The sequence below is a fragment of the Paroedura picta genome, chromosome 3 (genome assembly GCF_049243985.1).
Source record: "Paroedura picta isolate Pp20150507F chromosome 3, Ppicta_v3.0, whole genome shotgun sequence".
In the NCBI taxonomy this organism is placed as follows: Eukaryota; Metazoa; Chordata; class Lepidosauria; order Squamata; family Gekkonidae; genus Paroedura; species Paroedura picta.
This window is the reverse complement of record NC_135371.1, coordinates 35,879,942-35,896,101: the sequence shown is the minus strand read 5'-3', so window position 1 is coordinate 35,896,101 and position 16,160 is coordinate 35,879,942. Positions and strand designations below refer to the sequence as shown.

Below are 16,160 nucleotides of genomic sequence, written 5' to 3'. Positions count from 1 at the left end.
GGGCACCCTGTTTTTTCAGTTAGCAAGCGGGTTCCCGACAATCTGATAATAGAATCTGATCCTCTGTGCTTTCCAGATTGGTTTTTCCCTCTTGCTACTGTTTTTAGCACACAGTAAGATAAACTCATCTTTTTGGTGTGACTTAAATCTGAATTGAGGGATGTCTCTTCAAATCATCAGTAAAGAAGAGATGCCGTCTTTAGATAGAGTTGCTCATGGCAGTAACTGAATTTTAATATTTCACTTTGAGTTAGGAATGGAAAAAATGTGCCATAAAATGTTTCTATGAACATGCTTTAGAAATAACACAAGATCAGAAGACAACTGGAAAATGCACTCTTGGCAGCTTTTTGCCAAATATTTGAAAAAACAAGGCCTTTTTCTTTTTTGTCTTTCCCATCATCTATCTAATTTTAATTATTCAGTGTAGGACCAATAATTTTTTGTTCTTTCTTGGATTCAAACGGTTGATATAATAGCTAGATTCAAATGATTGATATAGTAGCTGGATTCAGATGGTTGATACAGTAGCTAATAAAAAATTTATTACAACAAAATTACTTTAGTCTGCAGTCCCCGATGGATGGCACAAAGGAATATGTGCTCAGAACAAATTCACAGGTATTGTAATAGGGAATGCATGGCACCAAGTCCACTTGCAGGCTGATACCCCACCCATGTGGAGGAAGCACAGCTATAAATTACTGTGGTTGAGGCTAGTAGTAGAAGTAATCTCCCATGGCCAGCTTTGTCCTATTGTATACAGGCTGTCCCCTGTGCCTCTTCTGTTCAGAGCTTCTGATCTTCACTGCTCTGATAAGTTCCTTCCTCATCTGATCCCATGTCTTAACTCTGGGCCAATCCCTAACAACAGCCAGTGTTGTTTTTGTGCTTAGTGATATTGGTGGCTAGAGCTCATTCCCAGCTTTTACTTCCTTTGCCTCCCTTAGACTGTTTATGCACTGCAGTTTTCATGCTGGGCTGCAGGCTGGAATTTTAGATGTAGCAGGTTGCCCCACCTCTTCCTGCACCCACACACAGGGGAGCATTTGGCCTGGTGCTCCTCATCTGCCCCCGATTTTTTCTCCAGCATGGGAGCTGGGGCAGTGAAGTTCCCAGTGTGTAAACGGTCTTAGAGAAGGCAAATTGGGGCAGTGACTTGATGGTATCCATTTCCTTAGCAGTTTGGTATTGACCACTGGGGTTACAAGATAAGGCTCAAGGCATATATATTCAGTTTCATGGCTAATGCTGTACATTGACTCTAATTCCTTTCAAAGCATGTATCTAATCTTCCATGACTTTTTAAGTACATACATTTATTTTCACTGTCCAGGTTTTGAAATGTTGTAGTTTCCTAATTCATCTATTGGTCTGCATGTGCATATAGAATTTAGAAGAAGAAGAAGAGTTGGTTCTTATATGCCGCTTTTCCCTACCCGAAGGACTCTCTAAGTGGCTTACAGTTGCCTTCCCATTCCTCTCCCCACAACAGACACCCTGTGAGGTGGATGAGGCTGAGAGAGCCCTGATATCACTGCTCAATCAAAACTGTTTTATCAGTGCCGTGGCGAGCCCAAGGTCACCCAGCTGGTTGCATGTGGGGGAGCGCAGAATCGAACCTGGCATGCCAGATTAGAAGTCCGCACTCCTTAACCACTACACCAAACTGGCTCTCCTTTACTAAAGGATTTTGCAGTTTGGCTAGAATATACTACTAAGTGCTAATTTGTAATTGTTACCAAAGTATAAGTTTGGGTACTGGTGCACAATAGGCTGTCTGAAAATATATGCTTTGGAATTAGTTTTTCATGGCCTTTTTCATGCATCTTGTTCCAAGACTCCATGAGTGCAGTTTAATCATACTGGGCATTCAGTACTTACATTATCAGTCTTTTTATCTCTCAGATATTGGAAAGGTTAGTGTTACAGTGAATAGGAAACAGTGCCTAGCTACTTCTCTTTCCCCTTCTTTGTGTTCTCACATCTATTTTTACACTTCCTGTCTGAGCATCTACCATTACTCCTCTGTAACTGATTCACACCCAGTTTGACCATTTCCCTTCCCTGAATCTAAGCATCTTGGAAGTAAAGTCTCACAACTCCTATAGTAAAGAAGCTAATCTATTTAAGGATATCGGAGGAGGTTGCGAATCACACTTGTGGTTGGCTGGCTTCTAACCATTACACTGCTCAGAGCTTCATCGCCTTTGAAAATCAAAGTGGATTCTTCAGCAGATACCTTAATTGCCCTGTGTGTGTGGACCAGTTCTGGAAAGCTATTACAGCCTAAATTAGTAGCTATCAAAACAGCAAACATATGCAACTGATTTTAGCAAAAGCCAACACATACTTGAGCATTTAACAAGCATTATTTTTCTTGGACCAAGAATCTTGTGGATCTCTTTGTATGATATTGAGGTTCTTTCAGAAATCTGTCTGCCAAGGAGAACCCAGAAGTACCACTCTAGGCCTCTCTTGTACTGAGTCACATTCCTTTTCCTTCATACATGTATATTGACACACAGAAATGCACCTATGTACAAATCTTAAGCTCTTATAAGAATGCATAGATTGCATAGAAATGAAAGCACTCAAATATGTACTTTTTTCTTCAGGTGGGATCTAATGTTTGGAACATTGAACTTGAAAGCCAAGATGAGGCAGGTCTCTTTGGGGATCATTCTAACCTTGGCACTTCTACACTGGTTGGACTCAAACATTAGAGAAACCGCCCCTGTTGGACTCCACAGATGAGTGTTCTTATCTGCCAAAAAGAAAGAGACTTGATTGTAGAGCCCAGTGCCTTCCTGTCTTCCTGGATATCTTGATAGATTGCAACGTTCCCTGCTTAATCCTGGCTTAAGGCAGCAATAATATTTCTCTGCTGTTTTATTCATATGTCAGCACAACTTCTTAACTTTTCCTGATCATCACTTTGTAGTTTAATTTTGTAACTTGATGAGTTTTGTCTAATAGGATTAGAATAATTCAATAGCATCCATTTTTAACAGCTCCGGACAATGACAGATCCCACACCCCTAGCTGCATGGGACCTGACTCAGCAGATCCTCTCCTTTCTATTATTGTTTATTTTGAGATGTACTGCAGCATCTTTCTAGGCCTCTGAGCAAAAGGAAAGTGTTACATTCCCCCAAAAGAAGAGAGGCTGGCACTGCCTAAGGCTATAGGCATCTTGGCAGAGCTCCGTCAGTGCACCATAGGTTTTGTGTCATTTCCTCCAGTTTTCAGGTTACTCCTATTGGCAAGGGCCATTAGTTCTTCAACAAATCTCTCTGTTATCATGGAGTGGTGTCTGCAATGCTCTAGGGCCCATCCGTCATGGCCGAAAGAAATGGAAACCTCAGGGTCAAAGCAGATGAGACAAAGACCTTGGATCTCCTCGTTTAAATTCAAGCATCTCTTTAAAGACCAATTATAAATGTTGATTGGGATCCTGCAGATAGGAGAGCTGTGAATTTAATCCACCCCTGCATGCTTTCGCCTATAATTCCCCCCACCCAGGCTCCTGTTAGCTTTTTAAGGGAAAAACACAATGGGACTTCTTTTCCTTCTGTGACACATGAGACCACAAGGTGATAGTAGTTTTCAGTAGACAAGGATAGCCCTTAGGAATTAAACCCCTCCTCCCTTCCTTGTGCACCCCCAAACTGAGTTGGGGCATTACATACTCTCAGATAGCCAGAATAATCTGGTGATAAAAACGTCAGATTAGGATCTGGAAGACTGAGCCAGGTTCAGATCTCTCTTATGTCATAGAAGCTTGCTGAGTGACTTTAGGGCAATTATTCTCTGTCAGTCTAACCAACCAGTCACAGGGTGATGCTTGTGAGGGTAAAATGGGAAAAGGGAGAATGATGTTCTAAGCTGCTTTGGGGTTCCCTTGGGGAGACAAAACATATAAAGCATATAAATAAATACAAAAGGATATAAATAAGAAATGCTTGAGGATTTATGATCTCCGTTGCATCTAATTTAAATGTCAAATATATATTTTTTATAAATCATGATTTCTGTAGACTTAACCACTTCAAGACCCAAATAGTTATGTTCATGTTTTCTCTTAGTGTTTATTAGTATAGCACAGCTTGGTTAAGAGTGGTGGCCTCTAAACTGGAGAGCCAGGTTTGATTCCGCACTCCTCCATATGCAGCCTGCTGGGTGATCTTTGGCTAGTCATAGTCCTCTGAGAGCTGTTCTCACAGAGCAGTTCTGTCAGAGCTCTCTCAGCCTCACCTGCCTCACAGGGTGTCTGTTGTGGGGAGAGGGAGGGAAGATGATTGTAAGATGCTTTGTGACTCCTTCGGATAGTGAAAAGTAAGGTATAAAAACCAGCTCTTCAGTTTCCGCAGGTAGGTTAGAATGTACTTCAGATGTAACAGAGGAAACTGCCTTTAGTTCTGCCACTGTTCCTTTGTGCATTATACTTCTCTGTTTGTTGATCAAAGGGAACATTGTATCAGGAAACCCAGTGTTTATTGGATAAAATAAATTGGTGATCAGAAAAAAGTGAACATGAAAAAAGCCCTCAGGAAATTTGCGAACAAAAACTGCCCCCCACTTCGGGGGGTGTGTGGCAAGAGGGCATGGCTAATTGACATTATTTATGACAGGGAGGCTGTATATGTGCACAATTTTCCTGTGGGCTTTTTTCCTTTGCGTTTCCCCCCTAGATGTAAATAAGTGTCTTGGAGTTCAGCTGATTGTAGTTCTTAGACTTTCCATTGTTTTTGGTGACCTCTTTTCTCCAACCCGTAACTGTATAAATCACAGTAGCATGATACATAAGAAGAAATAGGATTAAAATTATGACTTACAAATTAGATACAGTCAGCAGTTCTTAAACAGCCCACTGCAGACTTTCCCTGCCACTCTTATATTTCATGTAGTTTTAGGTGGGTTTCTCTCTCCGGTATGACATCTTTGGACTCTTCTTTTTAAGCAAATTTCTCCCTCAGTTCTGATTCCCACCTAACAATCCATTCTTTCTTTCCAAGTCTTCATCCATGTTCTTAAGAAGTTTAATGTGGGGGCACACGTGCACACTTACAACGGCAATCCATCAGTACATTGGTAGCTTGGTCATATTTACTTTTGGGCTTTGGTAGAAACCTTTAAAATTATTTGTTGTAGGCTATCAACTGTCACTCTTTTGCTCTTGATTCGTCTTGTTAAACTGAGCTTTATTTATTATACTGAAGTGAGGCATCTTGGAAAGCATGTGTCTGCACTGGTCATTTTTTTGGAGAGAAGAGGAAGGCTAAGAAATTAGGTTTCAGTTACCTCAATTAAGTTTAGGTTTTCCCCAAGGTAAATTGGACAAGAAATCACTTATTATGCATGAGAAATGGCTCTGTCTTTAGAGACCTAGAGAATTTTAATGGGGGCATCTTCTGTACTATGATAAGAGTTTATGCTAATGGGAGTTTGTTTTGAATTACAGCTTACATTAAAGTCCATTTATTGATGAAGGACATAATTTTAAACTTGCTCTGGGATATGTCCCATTGAGATTTGTGGAAATTAATTTTACATGTTTTATTTAGAATCTGGATGTAGGTTTACTTAGCTGATGGCATTTCTTTGATTAAGACATGGCTGATCACATATATGATATGATATGAGAGACAGAGAGAGGGGGAGAGGGAGGGAAGATGCTTGGGAGAAAGGACAGTATGGTTGACTAATGAATGACTAAAGTTTTTGGGAGCTAATTCTGAGAATGGAGTGGAAGGGAGTCAGATGAAGAATGCTAGAATTTCAATGAAATCCTGTTCCAAAATTGATTCTACTGAAATTCAAACTGTATCTTTCTCTCTGAGTTTTTAGCTGCTCAAGTGTGGTTGTGAAGTTCTTCTAAAGTGCATAGGCAAAACAGGAAATAGTCCTTGCCAAATATTGTGTATGTATATTTAAATAGCTGTATACTACTTTTCTCCCTAAAGAGAACTCAAAAAACTAACAATGACAAGAGGAAAAATATAGTGTAAATCAGCCAATCAAAACAAACAAACTAGGTATTGGACTGATCCTGAATTCAGTAGTTGATTCATCCAACACAGTGGCTATGAACCACGCGGTAAGAATTCTTTGGCTTTTGGCCAAAGCTTGTAGCCTCTGGCTGTGCCCAAACTTTTTGAGACTTGCAACATGAAGGGAAAAGCAAATGTTCTGCAAGATATCCTTCCCTTTTTTCCCCTTCCCTGTTGATTGGCATACTTCCCCTTCAGAACTCTTTCTTCTGGCCTTTAGGAAAGAGACAGCAAAGGTGCAAAATAAAGAGATTCACCTATCTTCAGCTCTTCATATATTTGGGTATTCAGAAGGCACCCTTTTCAATTTACTGAGTTTATGTTGTATGTACACTACTCCCTGCTCTTGTGTATCTTGTCTCACCTGCCCTATAAGCCTGAGGGGGCAGGGCCTGTGACTTGAATTTCTGCCTGGGAATTTATGTTAATAAATTAATTATTCCAGTTCCCCCGATTAGTACGTATTTTCGTATTTCTTCATAGTTAAGGGAATACATCAATATTTTGGGGTACCTAGTAGATTCATGTCTGCTTTTTCCCCATAGTGCTGTGACCTGGGATTCCACGCAAGCTTGGCACGGACATTCAGAACATACCTGTCTGCTGAATACAATCTTGAGACCTCACGCCATGAGGGCCTGGACATAATTGAGAATGCGGTAGACAACCTTGATGCACGGAGTGACAAACACACAGTCATGGATATGTGCAATCAAGTCTTCTGCCCTCCTTTGAAGTTTGAATATCAGCCACACATGGGGGATGAGGTATTGGAACTGTAAACAAAATAGTTTGCAATGAGCATGTGAATGGTGGTTCTGGCTTTCTTGAAGGCATAATATCTCCTCACCACCAGCCATGTTATCAGTGGGATGGTTATTTTATTTGTTTATTATTATTATTATTATTGTATTTATATACCGCCCTCCCCGAAAGCTCAGGGCGGTTTACATGAAAGAAGAACGATACAGATAGCTGTTATTGCTGTTGAATATGTTATGTTTAAGTATGACTATTTAGGTTTGACTTTGATCATCCCTTTCCCCCCCACTGTAGTCAGGTTTTATATGATAGTTGCTGCATATGGACTTGATTAAATTTGTAGTTCTTCGGCTGGGGCTTCTGTCTTCCCCTTGAAACAGACAGCTAGAAGAGGGAAGGAAATAGCTCTAGTGGCCAGTGTGTACTTCTGAAATCGAGCTGGCAGTAGTGACTCTGGGGTGAGGCTGATGAAGGATCCCTAATATCCTAGTGTACAGATAGAATGCACATTACTGCCACCTTGCTGAATCTTTAAAAAATTAATAAATCAGAATCTAGTCAGTGCTGAATCTCTGCCTGGATTGGATGCCTCCTGGGATTTCTGAGTGAGCCCCCTTGAATTGCACAATGGAAAAAAGATTGTTTGTAAATGCAGCAAAGAAAATGTCTGACCTTGTAGATTGCAAATAAGCCCGATCCCTGTGTTGAAGAATCTGTTATGCCAGCTACCTCTGAACTAATATTGGTATACAAAAATTTGAAGGTATTTGAGCAGCTTAGCTGTGTTAGTGAAAGTTGTAATTTTGCATATGATCTTTCTGCACTAGATGATGTTGAGTGCTCCAGCTCTTTAAAAAAAATTGCTTTAAGCAAGCTAAAGTTTTAGAGTCTCTTAACTATGAAGCTTGTATTCTTTGCTGCCTTGGGTGATTTATAGCTGTAAGCATTCTGATCCTCCTTGACTTTACATAAGTTTATACTTGGCTTGGGAGTGTGTTCTACTTGCCTGTAGTAGGTTGAATATGGATGTTCTAAGCAAGTATTGACAGAGGAAGTATAATTCTGTATTGCTTCCATCAGTATTTGCTTGTAACATCTGAAACCAGTCTCAAGTGCTACATTCTGTATGTTTTAGTTTAGGTTTCCAAAATGCCAGTAGGGACTGGAGAAATAGCAAGAAATGGAGGAAAAGGAACTCCCGACACATAACAAGTTCACAACAAATAAACCCAGTTTCTTCTCTTCAATTTTGTTGATGCTTTAGGTATGTCAGGTGAGTGCACAGCAGCCGGTTCAGACAGAGTTACTCATGCGATATCATCAACTGCAGTCTAGACTGGCCACACTGAAAATAGAGAACGAAGAGGTGAGAGCTGTAATTGTCTTTGATCTTTATGTAAACAAACTTTATACACTTTGCTGTGCTATTGACTTGGTACTCGGTGACTTATAAATCAATACAGAGAGAGAGAGAGAGAAAGAGAGAGGCAGAGAGACAGAGAGAGAGAGAATGAATTCTCACTTTCATCACCTGGCTCAAAAGATGTGGCATCTCTTCTGCAGGGGGGTAAAGCTATATCTATCACATTATGAAGAGAAGTGCTTGTAGCTGCTATTTTTAGGGTGTATCCAGATATAGATAAGTGCTTGTGACAGTTACTGCTCATAAGAGGTCCAGCATAGGGATGTAACATAAGGTTAGTGGTAACTTGAAATCAGAAACTACTGTTTATATTTTCTCCCTGTTATCTTTCCAGGTGAGGTGCCACTTTTGCCTACTGGAATGACAACTATAAATTTTTCAGTGTGTTTCTAATAAGGCTCTGGGGACATGGATACACTAGTGGTTTTTAAAGCACTTCATATGTCAGTACAAACAAATGTATCTAAAGTGATGCCGTTGTGATGATTAAACGGTGTACCTTTCACAATCTTCTGTACCTTCCATTTCTGCAGGTGCGCAAAACGTTGGATGCCACTATGCAGACATTGCAAGATATGCTGACAGTGGAAGATTTTGATGTCTCTGATGCCTTCCAGCACAGTCGCTCCACAGAGTCAATCAGATCAGCAGCTTCAGAAACTTACATGAGCAAAATAAACATTGCCAAGAGAAGAGCCAACCAACAGGAAACAGAAATGTTCTATTTTACTGTGAGGATAACCTTCAGTCTATATATTGAGCAAAGTCGTCTAAAAATGAGGAGACCATGGCCTCAGAAGCAGAGGTGTCCTTGCCCTTTCTTTTCGTTATCACAGACCGAGTGAACCAGGTTAAGTCCTCATGACTCTAGCTGGCATCTGTGCTTCAGCAAAGAGAAAGGGCACAGCAAGTCTTCCATTGAGTATGTTTAGTTTATCTGGAAAGTAGTTGCACCTCTCTTAAAGAGAAGGAGCCCCTTCCATATGATGAGTTGCAGAAGACCCTTGTGGAATTGCTGTTCTGTGTAAAAATAGGTAGTGGGTGGATTATTTGGAGAATCTGGTCTTCCAGACCACAGTGAGGAGCCAATTCTCAGCAGGAATCTAGTGTTTCTCAATTTTCAGACTTAATTGTCATAGCATTTAAGTTTCTTTGGCAGCAAATTCCAAATGTGAGCAGATCAAGTCCAAAAATGTAGTATTAGTGGTCCAGTCTCAGTTCTTCATATATACACACAGCAGCTCCTTTTATTGTGTTGAAATTTGGGGATGTTGAAATAGCAGGTTTTAGATACAAAAGGGGAGTGATGAGGAAACAGATGTTGACTGCTATTCAGAAATAAAAGCAAAAAGCCCTTCTGGTTGTCTGTATTTTTCCTCCACAGTTCTTTGGATATCAGGGAGTAGAGAATTGTTCCTGGGTAATATAATTCTTTGCAGTGTAACCTAAGCGTATTCGTTTTGGTCCTTTTCCCTTGACATGTTTATGTGGAAGATTCCACCTTCCTGAAGAGTCTTTTCTTCTTCCCTTGCCCATAACAGAAGATGTCAGTGGTCCTCTAAAACTGAAGGTTAAGGCTCTTCCTGCAGAATAAAAAGAGTCACAATAAAGACCAAAAAAGCTGCTGCTGTTCAGGATCCAGATGGCATAATCTTTTGAAAGCTGGAACATCACAGGGAAGCTGCATTTTCCCTACCATTCAAGCAGTAATTTTCTCCTATGAGTTGTGGCTGTTCTAGAAATGTTTTTTTTAGAACAGATTTGTTAAAAGCTGAGGACCTCCTGCTTATAGCAGTCAAGCACTAATTGCTTATGCAGTATTTAAACACAGTCATATTCAGAAGACTGCCAAATGCTTGGCTATTTCAGCAGCCTGTCTGTGTGACTACCAATGTAGTATATTGGTTAGTGTTTCATACTTGGATGGAAGAGGCCTGGGTTCCGGTAAGTTCATGCAGTGACACTGGGCCATTCAGGCTTTTGCCATAATTACTGTATGAATGAAATGCAGGTGGGGAGAACCTTGGAAGGATAGGCATCAGAGTAACTTGATAGATGAACAGAGGTCTGTAGAGTACTATGGACATCTACAAACTGTATTTAGAATTTAGATCAGGGGTAGTCAAACTGCGGCCCTCCAGATGTCCATGGACTACAATTCCCAGGAGCCCCTGCCAGAGAATGGTTGAAGCGACAAACTAGTTTCTGGAAGACCCAGATTTAAATCCCTACTCTACTATGGAAACTTGCTGGGTGATTTTGGGCCAGTCACACACACTCAGCCTAACATATCTCACAGGATTTCTCTGAGAATAAAATGGAGAGGTGGAGAACCATGATAGCTGCTTTGGGGAGAAAAATGAGCTATACAAACAAATAAGTATTGTAAATTGTCTTTTGTGTACCTTTTCAAAGGCCAATAAAACAGTTAAAGATACTTTAAGAATTGGTTGGCCATTTTTCAAGATCAGGTATCTTAATTTTTACCAGAGAAATTGTACAAAGAAATGTCCATACCACAATAAGAAACTTGGTTGTACTTTTGCAGTCATTTATGACTGGTCATTTGAGAGAGTGATCTACAGATGTCCTGAACTTTTGTTTTCTTTTCTTCCCTGATTTGGAATGGACACTCTGAATATCCTGGAAGTCCACAACTTCATACAAACCACTAGGACCTTTTCTGGCACAAGCTCTGTTAAAATGAAGAAAAGCTGGCTTTGTATACCCCACCTTTCATTACCTGTAGGAGTCCCAAAGTGGCTTACAATCACTATTCTCTTCCTTTCCCCACAACAGACACTCTGTGAGGTAGGTGAGGCTGAGACAGCTCTAAGAGAACTGTTCTGCGAGAACAGCTCTTAAGAGAATTGTGACTGGCCAAGGTCACCCAGCTGGCTGCATGTGGAGGAGTGGGGAATCCAACCCGGTTCTTCAGATTAGAAGCCTCCATTCTTAACCATCACGCAGGCTGGCTCTCAAGACTATAGTCATAATTTGTTTTGTGTCACTAGCACAGGAAGGACGTTTGGTAAATGGTAAAGTTAATATAAATGTGCCTTTGACTGTTTGACAATCTGTAGTCATCTCCCATGCTACACTCATGTGTGTGTTCTAGGGCTTCTTCTGCTTTGCATTTCATAGACCCATTATGCACGGGAGGAATAACGCACATTCGGGGTGGAATGGCGGTGACTAAAATCACCGATAACGCACGGTGCCGGCTGCAACCGGCCGCAGCTTCGGTGCATGCCGCCAAAAAAGCCACGTTAGCGAAACGCGGAAGAAAGCGCAGCTTCCGGGTGACCGGAAGCGGCCGGAAGCGGCGCCCGGATCGCCGTGTGCATAATCGGTTACTCTGGGTTTTGCCGCTGTTGCGCCCCGTCCCGTGCATAACCGGTGTGCGTTGCGTCTTCCCCCTCCGCGTTTTCCATGTGACCCGAAATCGCCATTTCGGCGGCCGTGCATAATGGGCCATAGAGTGTTTTTCAGAAATTCAAACCAATATAGCAGCCCAGGAAAGCAGGTCCTGATTATTGTCGTATTTCAGCTAGCATGGGCTGAATTTACCTATTGCTTGTTAGAGAGCCTTGGCAGTTGTGACAGTTGGACTTGGGACTTGCTAATCCTCAGCTTGGTTCTGACCCTCCCTCAAACATAGGAGATATTATCGGTTAATTCAGAAGGCTTCATGTGATTCATTTTTCAAAGTGATAAGGTTCACTTGGAGTTTTTGAGCTTCCCTGTTCCACCCCCCTCCCTCATTTTCCTCCTCAGCTCTTGCATCTGTGAAATTATTTGCCTCCAGGGGGCTATTATTGGGGGTGAGGCAATCTGAAAATAAAACCTATAGTCAGAACAATTCCACGGAGCGCAACAGAAGCTTCTGATCAGCCGAGCCAGCAGACCACATGCAGTGGGAATTCTCCTCTACTTTATCGCTGTTTGCACAAAAAGTAGCCCTTTTTTGTAGGAAGAGGCTTCTTTGCTTATTGAAGCTGTTCCCAGAAGCTTGACAAAAGCCAGCTTTCTTTGAACTGTTGTCTGCAGTGTTCCTTGTGATCTCAGGCCTTGACCTCAAGCACTTTGCTTAACACAAAGGTTTCTGGCCTAATAAGATCAGCGGGACTGATACACAAATTGTGAAAAATTAAACAATGAAAAAGGCATCCTTGCTTCAGTTTTGTGTGTGTGTGTGTGTGTGAGAGAGAGAGAGAGAGAGAGATTTGAGACTGGTTTATTTTTATTCCACAAAGCCACATTTTCAACACCATGAGATGAGTGTGCATCTATTATAAAGTATTTTTTCCTGCTGCTGTTATGCTTGTCTGTGAGCATATATCTTGTTGGTTTCTTTTCTCCCTCAGAAATTCAAAGAGTATTTGAATGGCAGTAACCTTATTACCAAGCTGCAGGCGAAACATGACTTATTGAAGCAGACTCTGGGGGAAGGTGAGTCACAAATATTTAAACTTAAAGTTTGTGCTTTTCACCACAGGATGATTTAAAATGGGAGATTTAAACAAAAAAAACCTCATCTGTTATGGGCCTCATTTTCTTCGTGCTGGAAGTTGTGACCGTCTGCTTCCTTAACTTATTTCACTTTGGGATTTCCATTTAAGAGTTTTATAACTTGTCTATACAAAAGGCTAGTCTCTCACATTCATCTTAGTAGTTGTCATGTTGATTTGTGCCATTAAAATGAGAGTCTTGTACCTTTCTCTGCTGTATACTGAGGAGGAAATGCTATAATGACTTTTAGAGGAAAGTAGCATAGACTGTTACCAGCTCTGCCAGATGACTGTCAAGTTCAACATCTGGGGAGCAGATCATGAACATTGCCTTCTTTGATATAAAAACATTTTTCCAGCTGCAGAGTATGGATTCAGTTCCATGCATTTCAGAGCCTGGAATAAATTTCTGGAGCTCTGTGCCTGTGGACACATTCTCTTCTGTATACCTCAGGGATACTTCCCATTTCCCAATTGAGCCCCCAAACTCTGTCTCCACATATCGTCAGAATCATCCTGTATACCAGTTAGCCTGGGTCAGATTTCTGATTCAGTTTCCTTATATGACACATTTTAAATCATTATATATAAACGAGTTTTTGATTATTTTTTACAACTCTTGCAGTAAAACCTGTGAATGGCTCTTGTGATCCTAAGACAGGATGTCCCTCTGAGAAAACTTGTGGTCCTAACTGCTTATACATACATTGAATCACACCTTTTACACAGTGGCAAATAGATCTTGAACCAAGTATTTTATAAATGTTAACATTTTGGGGAAGTTTTATATCAGTGGCTTCCCAATGAGATGCCCTTAGAATGGAAGAAGTATGCCATGTTAAACTATTGCATGATTGACATATATTCTTCTACCCATTGGTCAAGTAGGCAAGCCTGGCTGGGAATATCAGTTTTATACCAGCAGCATCTTTTTATACCAGCAGTGAACAGGCATCCTGCCTCAGTTACTTCTGTACCAGCTGCAATTTCCGGGTTAGGGACAAGGGCAGGCCCGCATAGAGCGAGTTACAGAAGTCTATTCTGGAGGTGACCGTCTTGTGGATCACCATGGCTAGGTGCTCAGAGGGTGCTAGTAGCCTCGCCTAACAAAGGTGGAAAAACGCCAGACGGGCTACCTTCTTGACCTGTGCCTTCATGGTCAGTGAGGCATCCAAGATTCCTGATCAGTTGCATCCCGGCCAGTATGGGTAAACACATTCCCTGTTCCACCCCTTTCCTACTCAGCCGTCTTGGAGGGGTTGAGTTTCAGGCGACTCTGCTCATATCAAGACAAACTTACTGGGATATACTTCCTATTTCAAAGCACATGTAGAGGGGTTAGAGACTTTTCTGTATAGAGGGGCTGTTAGACTAGGCTGGTGTGGCAGAAACTAAGAAAATTTAAGAATCATAGAGTTGGAAGGTACCTCCAGTGGCATCTAGTCCAACCCCCTGCACAATGCAGGAACTTACAACTACCCTGCTTACCCACAATGACTGCAGTTTCATGCCCAAATGATCTCCCCAAAATCAAAAATCTCCAGCCTGGCCTGGAGGAAATTCACCTACCGTCCCACAGCAGCAATTAGCAATTCCCTGGGTATGCAAGGATGGGCCACAAGAGAAATACACTGGCACATCCCTTCCTGCCCACCCACTCACAATCTGCCTAAGTTCATAAAATCAGCACTTCTGTCAGATGACCATCTAGCCTCTGCTTAAAATCTTCCAAAGGAGAACCCACCACTTCCTGAGGAAGCTTGTTCCACTGAGGAACCACTCTAACTGTCAGGAACTTCTTTCAGATGTTTAGCCCAAAATTATTTTGAATTAATTTCAACCCATTGGTTCTTGTCTGACCATCTGGGCAACAGAAAGCAACACTGCTCCATCTTCTATATGGCATGGCAGCCCTTCAAGTATTTGAAGATGGTTATCATATCACCTCTTAGTCCTCTTCTCTCCAGGCTAAACAGACCAAGATCCCTGAACCTTTCCTCAAACAACGGTCTCCAGACCCCTCACCATCTTCATAGCCCTCCTCTGGACATGCTTCAGTTTCTCTACATCTTTCTTCAGTTGTGGTGCCCAAAAATGAACACAGTTTTTTTCTCAGCTGCTAAAGCCAGAAATTAGGGTGGTTTTGATGTGATCTGTAATTTCAAGAGAAGTGACCAATGAGGTTCCTCTTATTTTTTCCAGGATACATGAATATTCTGTAGCAATTAAACCTTCTTTAACCCTACTTTATCCTCCCTATAAAGCTGCTGCTGCTTTATTTGTTCCTTGTGGCATCAGCATTTCCAAAATCTTGCCCAGATATTCTGAACCTTTGGGGGATAAGCTTTTACGTATAAACTCTGTAGAGGACTTATCAAAGTTTAAAATAATGGCTGGACATGGGAAGGGGGAAACTGGAGCTTCTTTGTCTCTGTAAAGGCTTAAGAGGCCAATGCCAGCTTGTCAACTTCGCTCACACCACCACCAGTCATAACTCATTGGAAGTTTTTAAATAGTCTCACAGCATCAGGCACATGCCTCTCCTTTAAGCCTGAAGGTTCTTCAAAATACCTCAGGAGGTGTGGGTATTCCACCTTAAACGAGTTCTAAAGGTTAAATATATGATTTATATGCTTTCCTGAATATAAATTGAAGCCTGAGTTGAACTGGAGCCCAGGAGATTTTTAAAATTCAGTATTTTTTTTGCTCTTTTGGGGAACAGTGGACTAGTCGTCATTTTAGCAATGCCCCCATTTGGAGAAGTTTCTGGTGATTAATTGCCATATTTCATTGCCATATGCTGAGGGAGAATGCACTTTTAAAAGTTTAGAATCAGCTGTCTTTGATCTACTTTGAATGCCACAGCCCTTGTAATGCAGATATTAACATATAAAAGTTTAATTAGATTTTGCTGGCAGGAATCCCATAGATATTTTGCTCCTCCAAGTGCCTATAATTTTAAGGCCTGACTCATCTTTAGAGCCAGCAATTTGTTACTCGCTGGTTTTCCTTTAAGCTGAACAGCATCTGGAAGACTCAAGAACTATGGAAATGTTTTGTGTTTTCTTGTTGTGTTCTCAGAAGTTTTGTTTGCCACAGAGCTGGTAATCCTTGAAGCATTTTCAGGGACAACAGAACAATGGCAGCCTTTCTCCTACGCCTTCTTATGCCTGTGTTTCATATTGGAATGGGTATGGATCGAATTAGGTGTAATCAATCACTGCTGCCCTGCCAGGCAGAGTGGGGAGCAGCTGCTTCCAAATTCAAGCTTTTGACATCGGAGAGGATGTGAGGCTGGCAGTCAGTGAAGCCTGACCGTTTGGACACTTCCTGTGGTTTAGACACTTTAATGCTGAGAATGAACCTCATAGAGGATGACAGCTCTACGCCTACATTATCAGTCAGTTCATG

General features: G+C 41.4%; 1 protein-coding gene across 2 annotated transcripts in view; it reads left to right on the top strand.

Moving 5' to 3' along the window:
• The window catches only part of SRGAP3 (SLIT-ROBO Rho GTPase activating protein 3), a 229,960-nt gene that overhangs the window by 169,321 nt on the left and 44,479 nt on the right, over nucleotides 1-16,160 (top strand). For both annotated transcript variants that reach the window (XM_077325275.1, XM_077325274.1), the window contains exons 7-10: nucleotides 6,599-6,820; nucleotides 8,080-8,181; nucleotides 8,772-8,969; nucleotides 12,606-12,690. In XM_077325275.1, the coding sequence (XP_077181390.1) occupies nucleotides 6,599-6,820; nucleotides 8,080-8,181; nucleotides 8,772-8,969; nucleotides 12,606-12,690 (607 nt within the window). The remainder of the gene's footprint in view (nucleotides 1-6,598; nucleotides 6,821-8,079; nucleotides 8,182-8,771; nucleotides 8,970-12,605; nucleotides 12,691-16,160) is intronic.